Source organism: Heteronotia binoei, chromosome 16 (genome assembly GCF_032191835.1).
Source record: "Heteronotia binoei isolate CCM8104 ecotype False Entrance Well chromosome 16, APGP_CSIRO_Hbin_v1, whole genome shotgun sequence".
Classification (NCBI taxonomy): domain Eukaryota; kingdom Metazoa; phylum Chordata; class Lepidosauria; order Squamata; family Gekkonidae; genus Heteronotia; species Heteronotia binoei.
The window spans coordinates 16,738,093-16,754,457 of record NC_083238.1 but is presented as its reverse complement, the minus strand read 5'-3'; the positions used below and the strand labels follow the sequence as shown (position 1 = coordinate 16,754,457).

The 16,365-nt window shown below is 41.9% G+C and overlaps 1 protein-coding gene across 6 annotated transcripts in view; it reads left to right on the top strand.

Moving 5' to 3' along the window:
• The window catches only part of NEB (nebulin), a 358,296-nt gene that overhangs the window by 169,584 nt on the left and 172,347 nt on the right, over positions 1-16,365 (top strand). For all 6 annotated transcript variants that reach the window (XM_060256972.1, XM_060256973.1, XM_060256975.1 and 3 more), the window contains 11 exons: positions 1,152-1,463; positions 2,055-2,258; positions 4,117-4,221; positions 4,329-4,436; positions 7,704-8,015; positions 9,355-9,558; positions 11,772-11,876; positions 11,974-12,081; positions 12,817-13,128; positions 14,605-14,808; positions 15,178-15,282. In XM_060256972.1, the coding sequence (XP_060112955.1) occupies positions 1,152-1,463; positions 2,055-2,258; positions 4,117-4,221; positions 4,329-4,436; positions 7,704-8,015; positions 9,355-9,558; positions 11,772-11,876; positions 11,974-12,081; positions 12,817-13,128; positions 14,605-14,808; positions 15,178-15,282 (2,079 nt within the window). The remainder of the gene's footprint in view (positions 1-1,151; positions 1,464-2,054; positions 2,259-4,116; positions 4,222-4,328; positions 4,437-7,703; positions 8,016-9,354; positions 9,559-11,771; positions 11,877-11,973; positions 12,082-12,816; positions 13,129-14,604; positions 14,809-15,177; positions 15,283-16,365) is intronic.

The window sequence follows — 16,365 nt, the reverse complement described above, 5'->3', positions numbered from 1 at the left end:
GTGCAGAATGCGGCGGCCAGGCTGCTGCTTGGTCTCCCAAGATGGGAGCATATACGGCCGGGACTACGCGGACTGCACTGGCTGCCGATTGTATACCGGATCCAGTACAAAGTGCTGGTTATTACCTTTAAAGCCCTATATGGCCAAGGACCGACCTACCTGAGGGACCGTCTCTCCCCATATGAGCCCCAGAGAGCACTGAGGTCAGTAGGAAAAAACAGATTGACTATCCCTGGGCCAAAAGAAGTTAAACTTCAAAATACCCGCACACAGGCCTTTTCCGTCGCGGCCCCATACCTTTGGAATCAGCTCCCAGAGGAGGTGCGGGCCCTGCGGAACCTAGATCAGTTCCACAGGGCCTGCAAAACCACCCTCTTTAAACTGGCATTCATCAACGACTGAATTATAGGTGTATAATAAAGGAAACGCCAAAATGGTCCAGTTTAGGGATCTACCATCATTATACCATCTGACAGACATAGCGTCAAATAATAATGTCTACTGCCAGATTTAGTATTGTTAGATTTAGGAATGTTTTAATTAATTATTTTAATTATGTTTTAATGTTAATTTAATGTCTTATTATTGTATTGTTTACTTTTAGATGCTGTTAGCCGCCCTGAGCCTGCTTCAGCAGGGGAGGGCGGGATACAAATAAAATTTTACCTTACCTTACCTTACCATTTTCATTGGTATTTTCAGATATCTTTGGATTATGTATCTGGAATGATATTCAGGTTCCATATATATAGATAGATAGATAGATGATAGATAGATAGATAGATAGATAGATAGATAGATAGATAGATAGATAGATAGATAGATAGATAGATAGATAGATAGATATATGGAACAGAAATATCTGACTGTATATTCCTGGTAGGTTAAAGTGCTGGAATAGGATTGGAGAGACTTAGGTTCAAATCCTGCCTTATGCAATGAAGGGTGAGTTAAATGTGAGACAGACAGACTGATAGAGAAACCCTTGGAACTGTTTTTTAGCTTGTCAAATCACTCAAAGGTTATATGCTTCAGTTTATAGTTCAGATTTCCAGTAAACATGGCATCATGTGGATATATTTATGCATTATTCTTGATTTTACTCTCCCCCCTATCTTAGTCTTGCAGTAAATTTTGTGTTGTTGTTTTAGTACAAGTACAAAGAAGGCTACCGCAAACAGCAAGGACATCACATTGGATTCCGCAACGTGCAAGATGATCCCAAACTTGTGCACTGTATGAATGTGGCCAAAATGCAAAGCGAAAGGGAATACAAGAGAGATTTTGAGAAGTGGAAGACCAAGGTTAATTTGCCTGTGGATATGATTGCTTTCTTAGCGGCAAAGAATTGTCAGCACTTGGTTAGTGATGCAGACTACAGACGGATCGTTCACCAATGGACTTGTTTACCAGACCAAACAGATGTCATTCATGCTAAGAAAGTTTACGAACTCCAAAGTAACGTAAGTCAGATTTCTAAGCCCTTTTGTTTCCCTTCTCGTTTGCAAAGCTACATGGACAGTGAAGGCAGATTAAACATGCATGTTATCTCCCCTGGTAATTCTTAATCTTCTTCCTTGTTTCTTCCTCTACTACATCAGACCAGACCATTTGGATCTATCTTCCTCCTAGTGTCCTTGATTCCTCTAGCTGGATTCTTTCCCATTAGGCCATTTTCCTTATTTCTCTTTTTTTTACCCTCTTTCCTGAGGCCTACAAGCCCCTCTCTGTTTATCCTGCTTTCCATCTGCTTTCCTTTATATCTGCTCTCTTTATCACTATACTTTTCAATTATTATGTCTGCTACTGTTCTGGGTCTTGTGTTGGAGAGTAAGGCTTGGGGGGAAGGGCCTAGTCTTTGTTTTAAAGTTATATCTAATGTCTGTCATAAGCATTGGTAAGCTAAATGATAGTGGTATCTAAAGCAGAGACCAGTAGAAATCAACAGTTGCCAGTGGGAGTGCTATGAAATCACAGAGCAGAAAGTAAATTTCTTTCTCCTGGGGCTAACTGTAATACAGAATGAAACTCAGATCTGTTTTCTTCTGAACTAGAATGCATATAAAGCCGATCTTCAGTGGCTTCAAGGTGTTGGATGGAATACATATGGATCTTTGGAATCAGAAACGAACAAGAAAGCTTCAGAGATTCTGAGTGATAAGAAATATCGTCAGCACCCTGATACTATTAAATTCACAAGTATTGCTGATTCAATGGAGGTGGTTTTGGCAAAAGAAAATGCCAAGCATAGAAGTGATGTGAGTTTTTTTTGGGGGGGGGGGGAAACTTCTGCTGGGAAGGAGGGTTCATGCATGAATGAGGTGCACAGAAAATGGAAATGAGTATGTGGTACATGATCAAATGGCGCTCATATAGTTAACGTTTAGTACGAGGCCCGTGTACTTTTATTTGAGAGAAGGTCTCATTGAACTCCATAGAACTTACTTCCAGGTAAATAGACGTAGGATCCAACTGCAGGATAATTGTAATTTTTACTTCTAGGAATCTGATGCAAAAAAAAAAAGTTTCCTCTGTTTAGAGACAAAAACATTTCTTTAGAAAAAAATGTTGGCTTGATGTCGGTTGTGTGCTAGTCTCTATAAGCATCTGAAAAGGAGAGTCCCCAGACAGAATAAGATGAGCACATTGTAGTGGTTAGAGTTTTGGAACATCCGGGTTCAAATTTACATGTTGCCATGAAATTCCTTGGATGAGCTTGAGACATATATGAACATATGAACAACATATGAACATATGAAGCTGCCTTATACTGAATCAGACCTTTGGTCCATCAAAGTCCGTATTGTCTTCTCAGACTGGCAGCGGCTCTCCAGGGTCTCAAGCTGAGGTTTTTCACACCTATTTGCCTGGACCCTTTTAGTTGGAGATGCCAGGGATTGAACCTGGGACCTTCTGTTTCCCAAGCAGATGCTCTACCACTGAGCCACCGTCCCTCCCTGAGACAGTCCCTGTTTTTATCTTACTTTGTTCTCAGGACTGTTGTGAGGCTAAAGTAGCGGAAGGAAAGTGTATGCTGTTCTACATTCTTGGAAGACAAGTGGAATAACAATGTGCTAGACATTTCATCTTGTTGGTTATTTCAGGTGGCTCATTAAACTTTACACACAAGCTTACATCTTGTGTGAGTGGGAGGGTGCGATTATTGCCGATTCTCCTTTCCTGAGGCAGACCCCAGTGCTGTGTCCAGTCCCAAGCTTCCCCCAACTTTTAGGAGCAGCTGAATGGTGGTAGAGGGACTGCAGCCAGAAAGGAAAAAGTAGCAGAGATTCATTGGTTGAGCAGAGCATGATTCACTATTCTCTGAATCCAAGGCAATGTCTCTTTGCATGCATATAATTTCGCTGAGGTTTAGGGCTGCTGAAGTCCTGGAGAAAAAATACCTTGTCCTTTAACAAAAGCTTTATGTAAGTGGGCAGGTGAAGGCTTTCAGGGCACAGATGTAAATAACACCACCTGGTGAAAAAATCCTGTTACAACTTCGTTAAAGAGGGAGGAGTTTTTTCCCTGTCCAGGTTGTTAACAACCATATTGATATATGGAAGCTATTTCCAACTGACAAAGGACGTTTGATAAAGGGAGCTTTGAGTCTCGAAAGCTTAATCTTGGAAATCTTGTTGGTCTTTAAGGTGCTACTGGATTTGAATCTTGCTTTTCTACTGTAGATTGCTTGAAACTACACCCGACTGTAACTCTAGGCTTTTAGTCCCAAGAATCCTGACGTTCTTTTGACAGTTGATAGAGACCAGGCAGGTGATATGTTGGGTTTGATCCAACCAGCATTTCCATTGGTGAAAAAAAGGGGAGTCCTTTCTGACTACCAAAAAAGGATGTCCTGGGGATTATGATGCCTATGTGGACAAACAGCTATGTGGGGACAGGGATTGTGATAAAGAGGAGGACTGTGAGGAAAAAAGCCAGCAGGATCCAATCTGTTGCTTTCATACAGCTACCGCGAAGACAAGAATCGTTTTCTTTGACTGTGTTATATTTTGCCCAGCATTTCACATTAGCTAATATACTTTTGTAATCAGATGTGAATTTTCGTGTTGCATATGCTTATTCTCATTGACCCATAATAATTCTCTCCTTTGCTAGAAACTTTACCGAGAAGCTTGGGACAAGGACAAGACTCAGATTCACATCATGCCTGACACCCCTGAAATTATTTTGGCCAGAGCCAATTTATTTAATACAAGTGATGTAAGTTTAACACTGGATTATGTGATTTTTTTTTTTTAGTTGTACTCAAGTTTTTCCCCCCTGCTGGGTTATAACTGCTACTAAAGTTCTCGTTTTTCTCTTAATAGAAACTCTACAAGTTAGGATTAGAAGAACTGAAGAAGAAAGGCTACAACCTTCCTATTGATGCCATAACAATCAAGGCAGCAAAAGCATCTCGAGATATTGCCAGCGAAGTAAGGGTCTCATTTACCTCTTTTTACAACACCATATACAGAAAAATGTACAAAAGACAAAAAATAAGATCAAAAGAAGTAATTAGTTCATCTGTTGTCATTATGTTTCTAAATGTAGTCTTTCTGATTGTTATGTGAATAACAGGACTTCTAAGCTAATATTTCCCTGTGGTTTGACGTTATGTGCAGTTCTGGTCGCCGCACCTCAAAAAGGATATTATAGCATTGGAGAAAGTGCAGAAAAGGGCAACTAGAATGATTAAAGGGATGGAACACTTTCCCTATGAAGAAAGGCTGAAACGCTTGGGACTCTTTAGCTTGGAGAAACGTCGACTGCGGGGTGACATGATAGAGGTTTACAAGATCATGCATGGGATGGAGAAAGTAGAGAAAGAAGTACTTTTCTCCCTTTCTCACAATACAAGAACTCGTGGGCATTTGATGAAATTGCTGAGCAGCCAGGTTAAAACGGATAAAAGGAAGTACTTCTTCACCCAAAGGGTGATTGGCATGTGGAATTCACTGCCAGAGGAGGTGGTGGTGGCCACAAGCATAGCCACCTTCAAGAGGGGTTTAGATAAAAATATGGAGCAGAGGTCCATCAGTGGCTATTAGCCACAGTGTGTGTGTATATATAAAAAATTTTTGCCACTGTGTGACACAGAGTGTTGGACTGGATGGGCCATTGGCCTGATCCAACATGGCTTCTCTTTTCTTATGTTATTCCAAAATAACACCAGTGTCTGCTGATTTCAGATAAATACATTTTACAAGTTTTTTTTTCTCCCTCATTTCTGTGTTCAGAGAATTAAAAATATCCTTGTGCTGTTTAAATCAGACTCGTTACCAGAAATACATAGTAAGTACTTTTTCTGATTTGAGCTTAGTTGTAAACAGCGTTCTATACCTTTAGGTAGGCTAATATGATATATGTTTTGGCCACTAGACCCTTTTGTACAGAAAGTTGACTTAACAACTGTAACTCAGCACTTGGAAGCAAAGTTTGAACTTTTTAAATGATGGATATATATCCTCTGATGGTTTTTAAAGTTTTAATTATGTAGCAAAGGCAATCACAGAATTCACACATGAAAAAGCTCATAAAAACTACTGTTTTGTTTAAAAAAAAAACTTGCCAAATAAACTTGCCAAGTAAAATATTAACTCATTGGTTTGTATAATCTTTTTCTCGATAAATTTGGTTTCTGGCATTACGTAGGTAATACTAACAGTTACAAAACCAGAAATGGACATTATAAAAATAACGGATTGGAGCAGTACTTTTCATAGGCTTGTGCAGTGAGTTCTCAGTTGGTGGATTCGCTCCTACAGTGCCAGAGCTTCATGTGCCTAGTGCTGGAGGAATACATTTCATAACAGAGCACTGAGCTAGACACGTGGAAGGAAAATATAGGTTCCAAGCCAATAAGGTAAAATGAAGTGAGTTGGACATGTTTATGTGTCTAAAATATTCACAAATGTTGACATTTGATTCTGAATACCAGTAAACAATGCAAAATTTAATGAATATGGGCTTAGTTCCATTTCAAAATGTCAACAATGTCAGGCAGGTTAATCTCAGATCCATTTTAGAAATAAAATTAAAATGACTAAAGTGCAGTCATAAGTAAAGAACAATGATCAGAACAATGGACCCTCCCCCCCAAAAATAAGCTAAACAGGGACATAGGATTCTTATCTTACTACAGATGGCAATTTTCTGCCCCCTCTGCATTTCCCCTCTGCTCTAATCAAGCTGATTATGATGTGCATTGAACCTCTGCATCCTTTGAAACATTACACCACTCCTCCTACCTTCTGACTAGGATAGAAAGACTCAGGATCTCCATTTCTACTCTACTAATGTCTGAGAAAGGGAGCTTTGACTCTTGAAAACTCATACTCTGAAATTCTTATTGGCTTGAATCTAAGTATTCATAAGCAAAGTGACATCTTTCTAAGCCCAGTGATCTCAGTGGATTTCAAAGGGTGCAGATCTGTTAGGATTGCACCGTAAATCACCTATTAATGCTGAAATTATCAATCAATCCGTTAATTAATAAGAGGTTTTTTCTTATTCAAATATGCAGACCTTAACATAGGAAGAAAGTATTGCTTTGACATTTCACAACATGGTTCCCTTGCACTGACATCTGAAGAGTATAGCCTTAATCCCATAAACTCTAAATTAGTATAAGCAAATGCCTATCTGATTGAGCTGAAAGAGCTGATTATAAAAATTAGGATATCTTGTACAAAATATGGTCAGAGACTGAAATAATTCTAAACACTTTCTCATTTGTGGTGCCAGAACTTTCAAACTCCCCTCCCCAGGGAGAGTTGTCTGTTTCCCTGTATTGATGTCTTCTGACAGCAGGTGAAGACTTTCATTTTTCTTTGGCATACCTCAAATAACTTGTCATTCACTCTCCACCCTGTTTTTCGTGTTTTTTTGATTATGTGTTTTTATTTTAATGTTCATGATTTCAGGCTCACTGCCATAGGAACGCTACTCAAATGGAAAGGCAGCATAAAAAATGTTTTAAATAAATATGTAAAGGGCTGTGCATCATATAGCATTATCATAATGACAGGGGAAGGCATTTATACTGTCACCAGAAGAATGTGTGGTTGGCATACCGAGGACCTGCCTACCTTAGGGACCGCCTCTCTCCACACGTTCACCAGAGAGCACTAAGATCTAGCTCCCAAAGCCTTTTAAGGATCCCTGGACCAAAGGAGGCCAAATTGAAAGTAACGAGGGAGCAGGCCTTCTCTATAATGGCCCCCCACTGGTGGAATCAACTACCGGAGGAAGTGCGAGCCCTGCGAGACTTTAATCAGTTCCGCAGGGCTTGCAAAACCACCCTCTTTCTGCAAGCTTATAAGGAGCCCTGAAAGCGACATCCAGCCATCGGAGCACATCTATTGAATATAGCACCTTAATTTATTGTAGTTTTAAATTTTTATGTAACTGTTTTTAAATGTATCTATTAACTGTATTTTAAAATTGTTTTAGGTAAAATCATGGTGCATACCATGTCCTGTTAGCCGCCCTGAGCCTGCTTCGGCGGGGAGGGCGGGATACAAATACAAATTATTATTATTATTATTATTATTATTATTATTATTATTATTATTATTATTATTATTATTATTATTATTATTATTATTCCAGTGAAATTAATCACAGTCAACCATTTTTTTAGCCATTTAGTATTTATTAGTGACATGATAAATGAGTAAAGTAACTTTTCTTTTCCTTAGTACAAATACAAAGATGGGTATCGGAAGCAGCTAGGCCACCATATTGGGGCTCGAAGCATACAAGATGACCCTAAACTCGTGCACTCGATGAATGTAGCCAAGATGCAGAGCGAGAGGGAATACAAGAAAGACTTTGAGAAATGGAAGACCAAGTACAACACCCCCGTGGACATGCTTGGGATCTTGCTGGCTAAGAATTGTCAGAAATTAGTCACTGACATTGATTACCGCAATTACCTGCACCAATGGACTTGTCTTCCAGACCAGAACGATGTTGTGCATGCCAGGAAAACATATGAACTTCAAAGTGACGTAAGAACCTTTTGAAAAAGAACTTGTGAAAACTTTAGCATATTTTCACCTCTAATTTTTAATTTTCCCTGTTATTTCATTCTAGCTTGAAATATTTTGATGAATTCTAGCTGAAGCAAAAATACAATTTTGTCTTCAGAAGACCTTGAATAGCCTGTATTCAACAACTTCAGATCGTTCACTTGATTTAAATAGGTCATTATTTCATTAAATCTGTTAAGGATTTTCTTATTCATAAAGGCTCACTTGCAACCCTCTTCCTTGAAATTACTGGGGAAGTCATACTGTATAGGAGCACTGAGGGTGACAGAATCCAGTGCTGGCATCAATGTAATTTGTGGTGGGGGGCCAGGGCCAGCGCATGGGAGTAGGCCATGTAGGTGGCTGCCTAGGACCTCCCCACACACCAGTGGGCCTGCTCAGCTTCCCCACACCATGGGGAGGTGGAGCAGCCTGGCATGCAAACGGGGCCAAATCTGGTGGTGCGGGGAGGCGGAGTGAGCCGTTTGCACGTCGGGCTACCCAGAGGAGCCTGGCTTGCAAACGGGGCCAGATCCAGCCTGCTTCGCCTCCCCGCACTGTGGGGAGGCAGAGCAGCGTCGGGTGTTTGCTCGCCAGGTTCCCCGAGAGGAGCCCGGCATGAAAACGGGGCAAGATCCAGCCCCATGCGCAAAAAAAATAAAAAATGAGGGAGCTGGGAGGGTAAGGGCATGGCGCAGGGGTCTGCCTCTAGCAGCAGAACCCTTAGCACCCGCCCTGGGTGGGGCAGAAGAAAGCTATGGCTGATTTCGCACTGACCTTTTACTGGCGCGACCACCCTCCTCACGCTGGTGGATCTGCAGGGATTTCGCACCAGAAGCGCCGGCGCAGCCAAAAGAGCCGGCTACTTCCGTCGCGAAACCCGCTCAAACGTTTTCCTGCTTCTTGGCGGTTTCCGTTTGAGCTGGTTTCGCGACGGAAGTTGCCGGCTCTTTTGGCTGCGCCGGCGCTTCTGCTGCGAAATCCCTGCAGATCCGCCGGCGTGAGGAGGGTGGTCGCGCCAGTAAAAGGTCAGTGCGAAATCAGCCTATGAGTTTCTGTAAGTACCAATGCTATTCTATGCCCAAGGTCCTTATCACATTTTTGGTTATACAGTCAGCTTGATATGAGAAATCTGGTAAGTTATATAGAGACTTAGCATCAATTATGTTTGTTAATCTTGGCTGTTGTTAAGTGTTGGGACACCAATAGCCTTTTTTTTGTAGATGTGGCTTGTAACTGGGAGGGTAAAAGTCTTCACGGTCACTGGAAGGAAATGTTGAAATTATAATCTACTCTATTTTTAATCTTTATTTTACAGAATGCGTACAAAGCAGACCTTGAGTGGCTGAAAGGCATAGGCTGGTCTCCAAGCGGCTCTCTAGAAGCGGAGAAGAATAAGAGAGCCTCGCAGATCCTGAGTGACCACACATACAGGCAGCATCCTGACACACTCAAATTTACAAGTCCTATTGATTCCATGCCTATGGCTTTAGCAAAGCATAACTCTGAAATTATGAATCAAGTGAGTTGCATTCATTCATTTTTTGTTGCTTGTAGAAAACTTCCTGAAATCAAGGTGGTTGACTACACGTTTTCATTATATTTGTTAAGGCTCGATAATAATTTATACAGTTGTTTGCCCACCCGCCCAAATGAAACACTACACACGTTATGGGTTAAACTGGGACTTTATTTACACAAAAGGTGATCTGCACCGTTACATACCTCATAAAGCACGGGTTGCATTGAGCTTGCTAAGCAAGCTTCCGAAAAGGCAAACTCACCCTGGCTCAGGGCCAGGCCCGGAAGTTTCCAGACCCTACCCATCACAGCCCACACGTTAGTGCGTAGAGGGGATGGGAGTGCATACCTCCCCGGCCTGCGACTGTGAAGCCTTAAGGCCAGTCATATGCTTCCTCAACCCTAAAGAGGACCCCAACCAAGCCACCCGGACTGCCAAGCCTCTAGGTAGCCCAGTTGAGGATTCCCCTATCGCTGTTATCTTGGGGTGCTTGCCAGTTCAAAATCCTTTTAATCTATGCTTTTCCCGCTTTCCCAGTTAGGGCTTAACCAGTAACACCAGGCCTATTTATGCCTCACCCCCTCTGACCATGTGGAGCAGGTGAAAAAAGGCCTCTCTCCGGTCAATCTGAGTGAGGCCCAAAAAATTCCTGCTCAGCCCCAGCATAGGTGACTAGCTAATCTCCCATGCTCTTAACAAGAGGGTAGGCAGGTGGAGAGCTCATGCCAGCAGAGACTGATTAGGGAATGGCGGCTGCTGCCTTACCTGGCCAGCCAGTCGCCCCCTGATTGGTTAACATGCTGAGCCTAAATCAGCTCCTCCCACCCTTCGTGTTTCCTTTTGAGGAAGTGGGGGTGGGCAATGGCAGCGGAAGCTGTAATGGCTCTCACTGATTTTTATGCTATATATTGGGGAGGGATGGTGGCTCAGTGGCTGAGCATCTGCTTGGGAAGCAGGAGGTCCCAGGTTCAATCCCTGGCATCTCCCAAAAAGGGTCCAGGCAAAAAGGTGTGAAAAACCTCAGCTTGAGACCCTGGAGAGCTGCTGCCAGTCTGAGAAGACAATACTGACTTTGATGGACCGAGGGTCTGATTCAGTATAAGGCAGCTTCATATGTTCGTATATGTTCATCTAAGGATTATAAGTGCAATTAGCCGTTTTCTTCTTCTGCTCTGAAAGGCTTAGTGTATTTTTCAAACTTTTAGTTTAGTCTTCAAATAATAAACTATAAAAATATTACTTTCCTCAAGATTTATGTAATCATATATTCAGTTATCCATTTTTATTCTTTCTGGAGCCAAAATGTTTCTGAAGTCTTTGTAGTAGTAGTTGTTATTGGTTGGGGTTGAACTGCTCTTCGCAGATATCAACCAATTTTAAAAGTTTATCAAGTACTCCCTTTTGTTTTTATTTGATAAAACTGGTTCTCCCAAAATAATAATCATTTTCATAAATACCTGCACCCTGTACTCATTATCCAAAAGTCAACAATAGTTGCTAAGTGTCAAAGGGCTTTTTGCGCAGGTGGAAGAGAAGTCCCTAATTTCTACCAGTTCCTTGCTGTCGACTGCAGCCCCCCCCCCCCCTTTACTCCCTGGAGGAGGGCTGGGTTTTTTTAATGATACAGATCATATATATTGAGAAATAATTAATCATCATCCAATAGGAGTTTTTTAGAGGTAGAAGGGGCTGCTGGTTTGATGAAAGATATAGAATTGTCCCAAATGAGAAGGTAGAGCTTTCCTACATTTTGTTGCATTTGGATTTATATCCCATCTTTGTAGAGCTCAAGGCAAGATATATGAGATTTTTCATTTATTGTTCTTCACGCTGGTCCTATGAGGTTGAGAAAAAAGTGAGGACCATGATTAGAGATTGAATGTGAATCCAGATGTTACATTTTCAAACCTAATGCTTTATCTATTTGACCAAATTTGTTCTCACTGGTAAATGCGCTTGAGTTGTAATTTTCTGCATTGTGCCCAGTGACCTATATGGGTAATACTGTGTTAACTAATTAAGGAACTTCATGGAGCTAATTTCCCTCTTGTCAATGAGGAACGTTCCAGGATGGATTGGATGTTAAAATAGCCTGGTAGCAGGCTAGCAATGTATTTTTTAGAACAATTGATGATGTTCAGGCTACTTCAGATTACATTATATTTTTATGCTATTTCCTTCATTAAATAATGTTTTTTTCGGTTTATTTTAAGCGCATGTATGTTGACGCTTGGAATAAGGATAAAACCAGCATCCACATTATGCCAGATACTCCTGAAATTCTGTTGTCACAGCAGAACAAAATCAACTTCAGTGAAGTAAGTGAATTTCTTTATAACTTGTGGCAGAAAGCAAAATTCAGACAGTAGTTTTTTGCCTCTTTAAATATTAAATTGATATTTACCAATCTTCTAGAAATTATACAAACTTTCATTGGAAGAGGCCAGGCGAAAGGGCTATGATCTTCGTGTGGATGCAATCCCAATCAAGGCTGCTAAAGCTTCAAGAGATATTGCAAGTGATGTAAGTCATTCTGGTTGTGTGTCATCCAACAAGAGACACTGCTTTCAAAATCCCTAGACCTTTCTATGGCTCATTTGCCACATGACTACAGGTTTTTTTTTTTTGAGGATTTGCTTGAATGGTGATTCAAAAGCTCTGGTGACTGAATGTGAGAGAAACTGACCTATAATATCTATTGGGGAAAACTTAAGGGGTTTAGGATGGACTGTATTATTGTATTTAGTTTCCACTTCCTTTTGTCGATTTTCAGACCAAAGCTGAAAGGAGCCACCATCAGTAGGAGTCCAAAATCACCACTAAAATTGCATGGGCTTTAGGTAGTCACTTGTGTTCTAAAGATGTTTCTTAACATTTAGGTATCACCCATCTAGGTTTGCTAGGTTGCCCCCTGGCCACCAGTATGGGAAAGTGGGTAGGGCTGCCAGATCCAGTTTGAGAAATCCCTGGAGATTTGAGGTGGAGCCAGGGGAGGATAGGGACCTCAGTGGGCTACAACGCCATAGGGTCCACCCTCCAGGGGAACTGATCTCTGTAGCCTGGAGATGAGCTGTAATTCCAGGGGATCTCCCACTTGGAGGCTGCATTTCATATACCCATCTATATATTGTAAATGTATATCATAACTTAGGAAGATTATGTACAAAATAATATCTTGCTTGCTAATTTACTTCTTGAAAGTTATTTCTTTCTAAATAAAATGTTATATTTAAAATTAATTACTATTCTTGCTAACAGTACAAATATAAGGAAGGCTATCGTAAGCAGCTTGGTCACCACGTGGGAGCTCGCAGCATTCAAGATGACCCTAAACTCGTGCACTCAATGAATGTAGGCAAGATGCAGAGCGAGAGGGAATACAAGAAGGACTTTGAGAAATCTAAGACCAAGTACACCAGTCCTGTGGATATGCTTGGCGTCCTGTTGGCTAAGAACTGTCAGAAACTAGTTAGTGATGTTGATTACCGCAATTACCTTCACCAGTGGACATGCCTTCCAGACCAAAATGATGTCATCCATGCTAGGAAGACTTATGACCTACAAAGCGATGTGAGTAGAGAGCCGGTTCAACCTCTCTGAACACCAGGATTTCTTTGGGAAGTGCAAGATTTGGGCTTCTAATATTCCTGATTTTCTTTTGTTAATAGAAAGTATTCCCAAGAAAGGCTTTCAATAGCCCACGTCTCACTTCCCATTTTAAGGCAAAGTTGGAGGATTGACAGGAAAGGATACTAAAATACAAGCACAAAATGTGTGAATTATGCCAATTTATACCATTCCATTTTCCTAGACCTACAAAACCAATTTCACAATACATATATTTGTTTTCATAAATGCTAGTTAAATCTTGATCCACATTTACAAATCTAATTGCCCCCCCCAATTTGGAATAACGAGACAGACAACAATGTGGAATAAAGGGCCACTTTATTTAAACTTAACGGCAAAGGGGAAAAATGGGGCCAGGTCAAGACAGGGGTCATAACCAGACCACCTCCTAGACCCGAAACTGGGCGAGCCCTGAGCCCTGGATGCGAGCCGACACAATGGCTCAGACCTGGCCGGCCAGGCACTAGATCCCGTTCACAAAGCTCCACCCTCACCTGAGCCGTACAGCCTGGGTTGTGGACAACTCAATAGTGACGGGACCCCGAGGCTCTCTGGAGCCAACCTTGGGCCGTACAGCTTAGGTCACCCCAGGGACGCCCTACACCCCAATGGTGCGTTGCCATGGAAGTTCACCAATACCCCAAAAGAACATGTTCCCAACAGTAAAACCGCCAGTGACCAAACTATTAACAGCACCGCCCGAGCCAATTGCCAATGCACTATCCACAGTGCAAGGTAGGCGAAAACACTCCCAAACTAGGCCAATATGTTTGAAAGCGAAAAATTCCTACCTGGCCCCATAATCATGCACTGGCCTCAAAATTCCTACCTGGCCCCATAATCATACACTGCATGACGGGCAGGCGGGTGGGCCGAAGACCCTGCTCAGAACTGTGACACGGGGGGCTGGGCCAGCCTATATAAGGCCGCCCACCCCCAGCAGCTCTAGGATAAACCATTGTCTCTCCTCCAGCAGGGGAGGCTATGGACGGCCCCCAGCCTAAGGCGGCCGATCGGCCGCTTGGCTGGGTGGGGCCGAATTATTCATTTTCTGTTGTATTTCAGAGGTCACAAGTGTAGAAGAGCATTGAGACCAGTGAGATTGTAGGGATATTCTTTGGGGTGGGGAATAGATTTGATTTGATTGGAAGATTATGCCAGGTGAGTCTCTGTGATTATAGGCAGTGAAAGAAGGAATGAACCTGTAATCCACAACATTTTCACCAAAGAAGGTCCACAAAAATCATTGTTCTAGAGCATGTGGGTTGTAAACTGTTACTAAAGAATTCTTCCCAATATAAAGCAAAGCCATAATGGCATAATAAAAGTGAAGCTTATTGCAGGTTTTAGGATGTGTTGCTTTGATATGTTTGTCTGTAAAAGTCACCTAAAGTGCTTTTATATACCTGTAAACAGAATTACTACAAACTAGACCTTCAGTGGATGAAAGGTATTGGCTGGGTCCCCATTGGCTCACTGGATGTTGAAAAAGCCAAGAAAGCTGGAGAAATCCTAAGTGAAAAAAAATATCGTCAGCCCCCGGACAGACTCAAATTTACTAGTGTGACAGATTCTCTAGAAGTAGTCTTGGCCAAGCATAACGCAGAAACAATGAGTAAGGTGAGCACTAAATAAAATGCACAGATTAACAACACAGTTCAGTACTTCAGTGCTCTTGAAACAGTGTGAAATACTGTGCAAAGGAAGTGTATTGGGATGGTTCTACCATTTCTTTGGGTCAGCTCATAACATGCATTGGTTTGATCCGTGATGCTATGCCAGGGATGTATGAATGTCCCTTGTGAGTGAGCCATAAGCAAATTTAAACAATTTATGACCTCTTTTAATTGTTTTCTGCTGTATCTTCATCTTCTGTATTTGTCACTACAAGAAGATGCGGCATGCTAACAGTACAAAGTTGGAGCACTAATTTGAAACCAAGAATGTTTCTCCTGGATGGTGATAAAATTCCATGTATTCTTTTTGTAGCGTTTATACACTGAAGCCTGGGATAAGGACAAGACTCAGATCCACATGATGCCTGACACCCCTGAAATAACTTTGGCGAGAGAAAATAAGATCAATTATAGTGAGGTGAGCTTGTTTGACATAAGGTGTGTCAAATGCTTAATTTATTTTTGTGTGGTCATTCTTTGTGAAGATTATGATCTGTAACCCTGATACATGTTGAGTAGTTTGGGCTATCATTATAATCAGGCCCTGAATTCAGCAGGAGCTCACAGGAGCACAGCTCCTGAACCTTTTGTACGGTTCCCCCTCTTTCTCCCCATCTACCTTGTCCATTGGATAGTAGGTGCAGCTGCATAACAGTCCCTGGATTAGGGGAGCTAATCAACCAGCCAGCCACCAGGAGCTTTGCCACACCCCCAGCAGCCCTCATTAACCCCTGGAGAAGCCCTCACCACCCTTTCTCCACTTATGTGATCTTGGGCAGTGGGTGGCTTGCTGGCCTTTTGACTGTGGGGGAGCGACAGCCAAGGAGAGCCCCAGGCAAGCAAGGCCTGCTTGGGCTGGCTGGATCTCTAACCAGCCTTGCTTGCCTGGGGCTCTCCTTTCTTACATTGGGTTGCTTTTGTCTGGTGGAGGGGCAGCATATGCTAATGAGTTATGCTAATGAGTTCCACCACCTATTTTTGTACAAAACGACCTCTGATTATAATTATAACTTATGCCTGAATCATGTTGTTATTATTTCAGTTAATCATGGGACTGCCATTTTTTTTGTCCAAATTTGATTTACAACTTGATTTACATTTGTTTTTTCAACTTGCCCTGAGACTGGAGAAAGAGAAGTCTAATTTTTCTCAATCCCAGGGCAGGTTTTAGGGATTTGGTCCAGCATCATCAGAAGATCTGTTCCTTTAAGCTACAGGCCAAGCTTCCAGACTGACTAAGGAATTCCTGGGGTGCAGTCATGTCACATTAAAAGTGGGCATGCAGAGCTCCAATTTGAACCGCTGAATATTGATTCGACACAGCGTCGATCAGACAAGCACCTAAGAATGCGACTTGTCCCGATATCATCCTGTTGTTGAATGATCAGACATATTGAATGCTATCACACACTTTTCTTGGAGCATGCACACAACCGATCAAGCAGATTCAAAGTCGTCTCACTCTCATTCAGTTGCTGAGCAATCATACCGGGATTCCTGC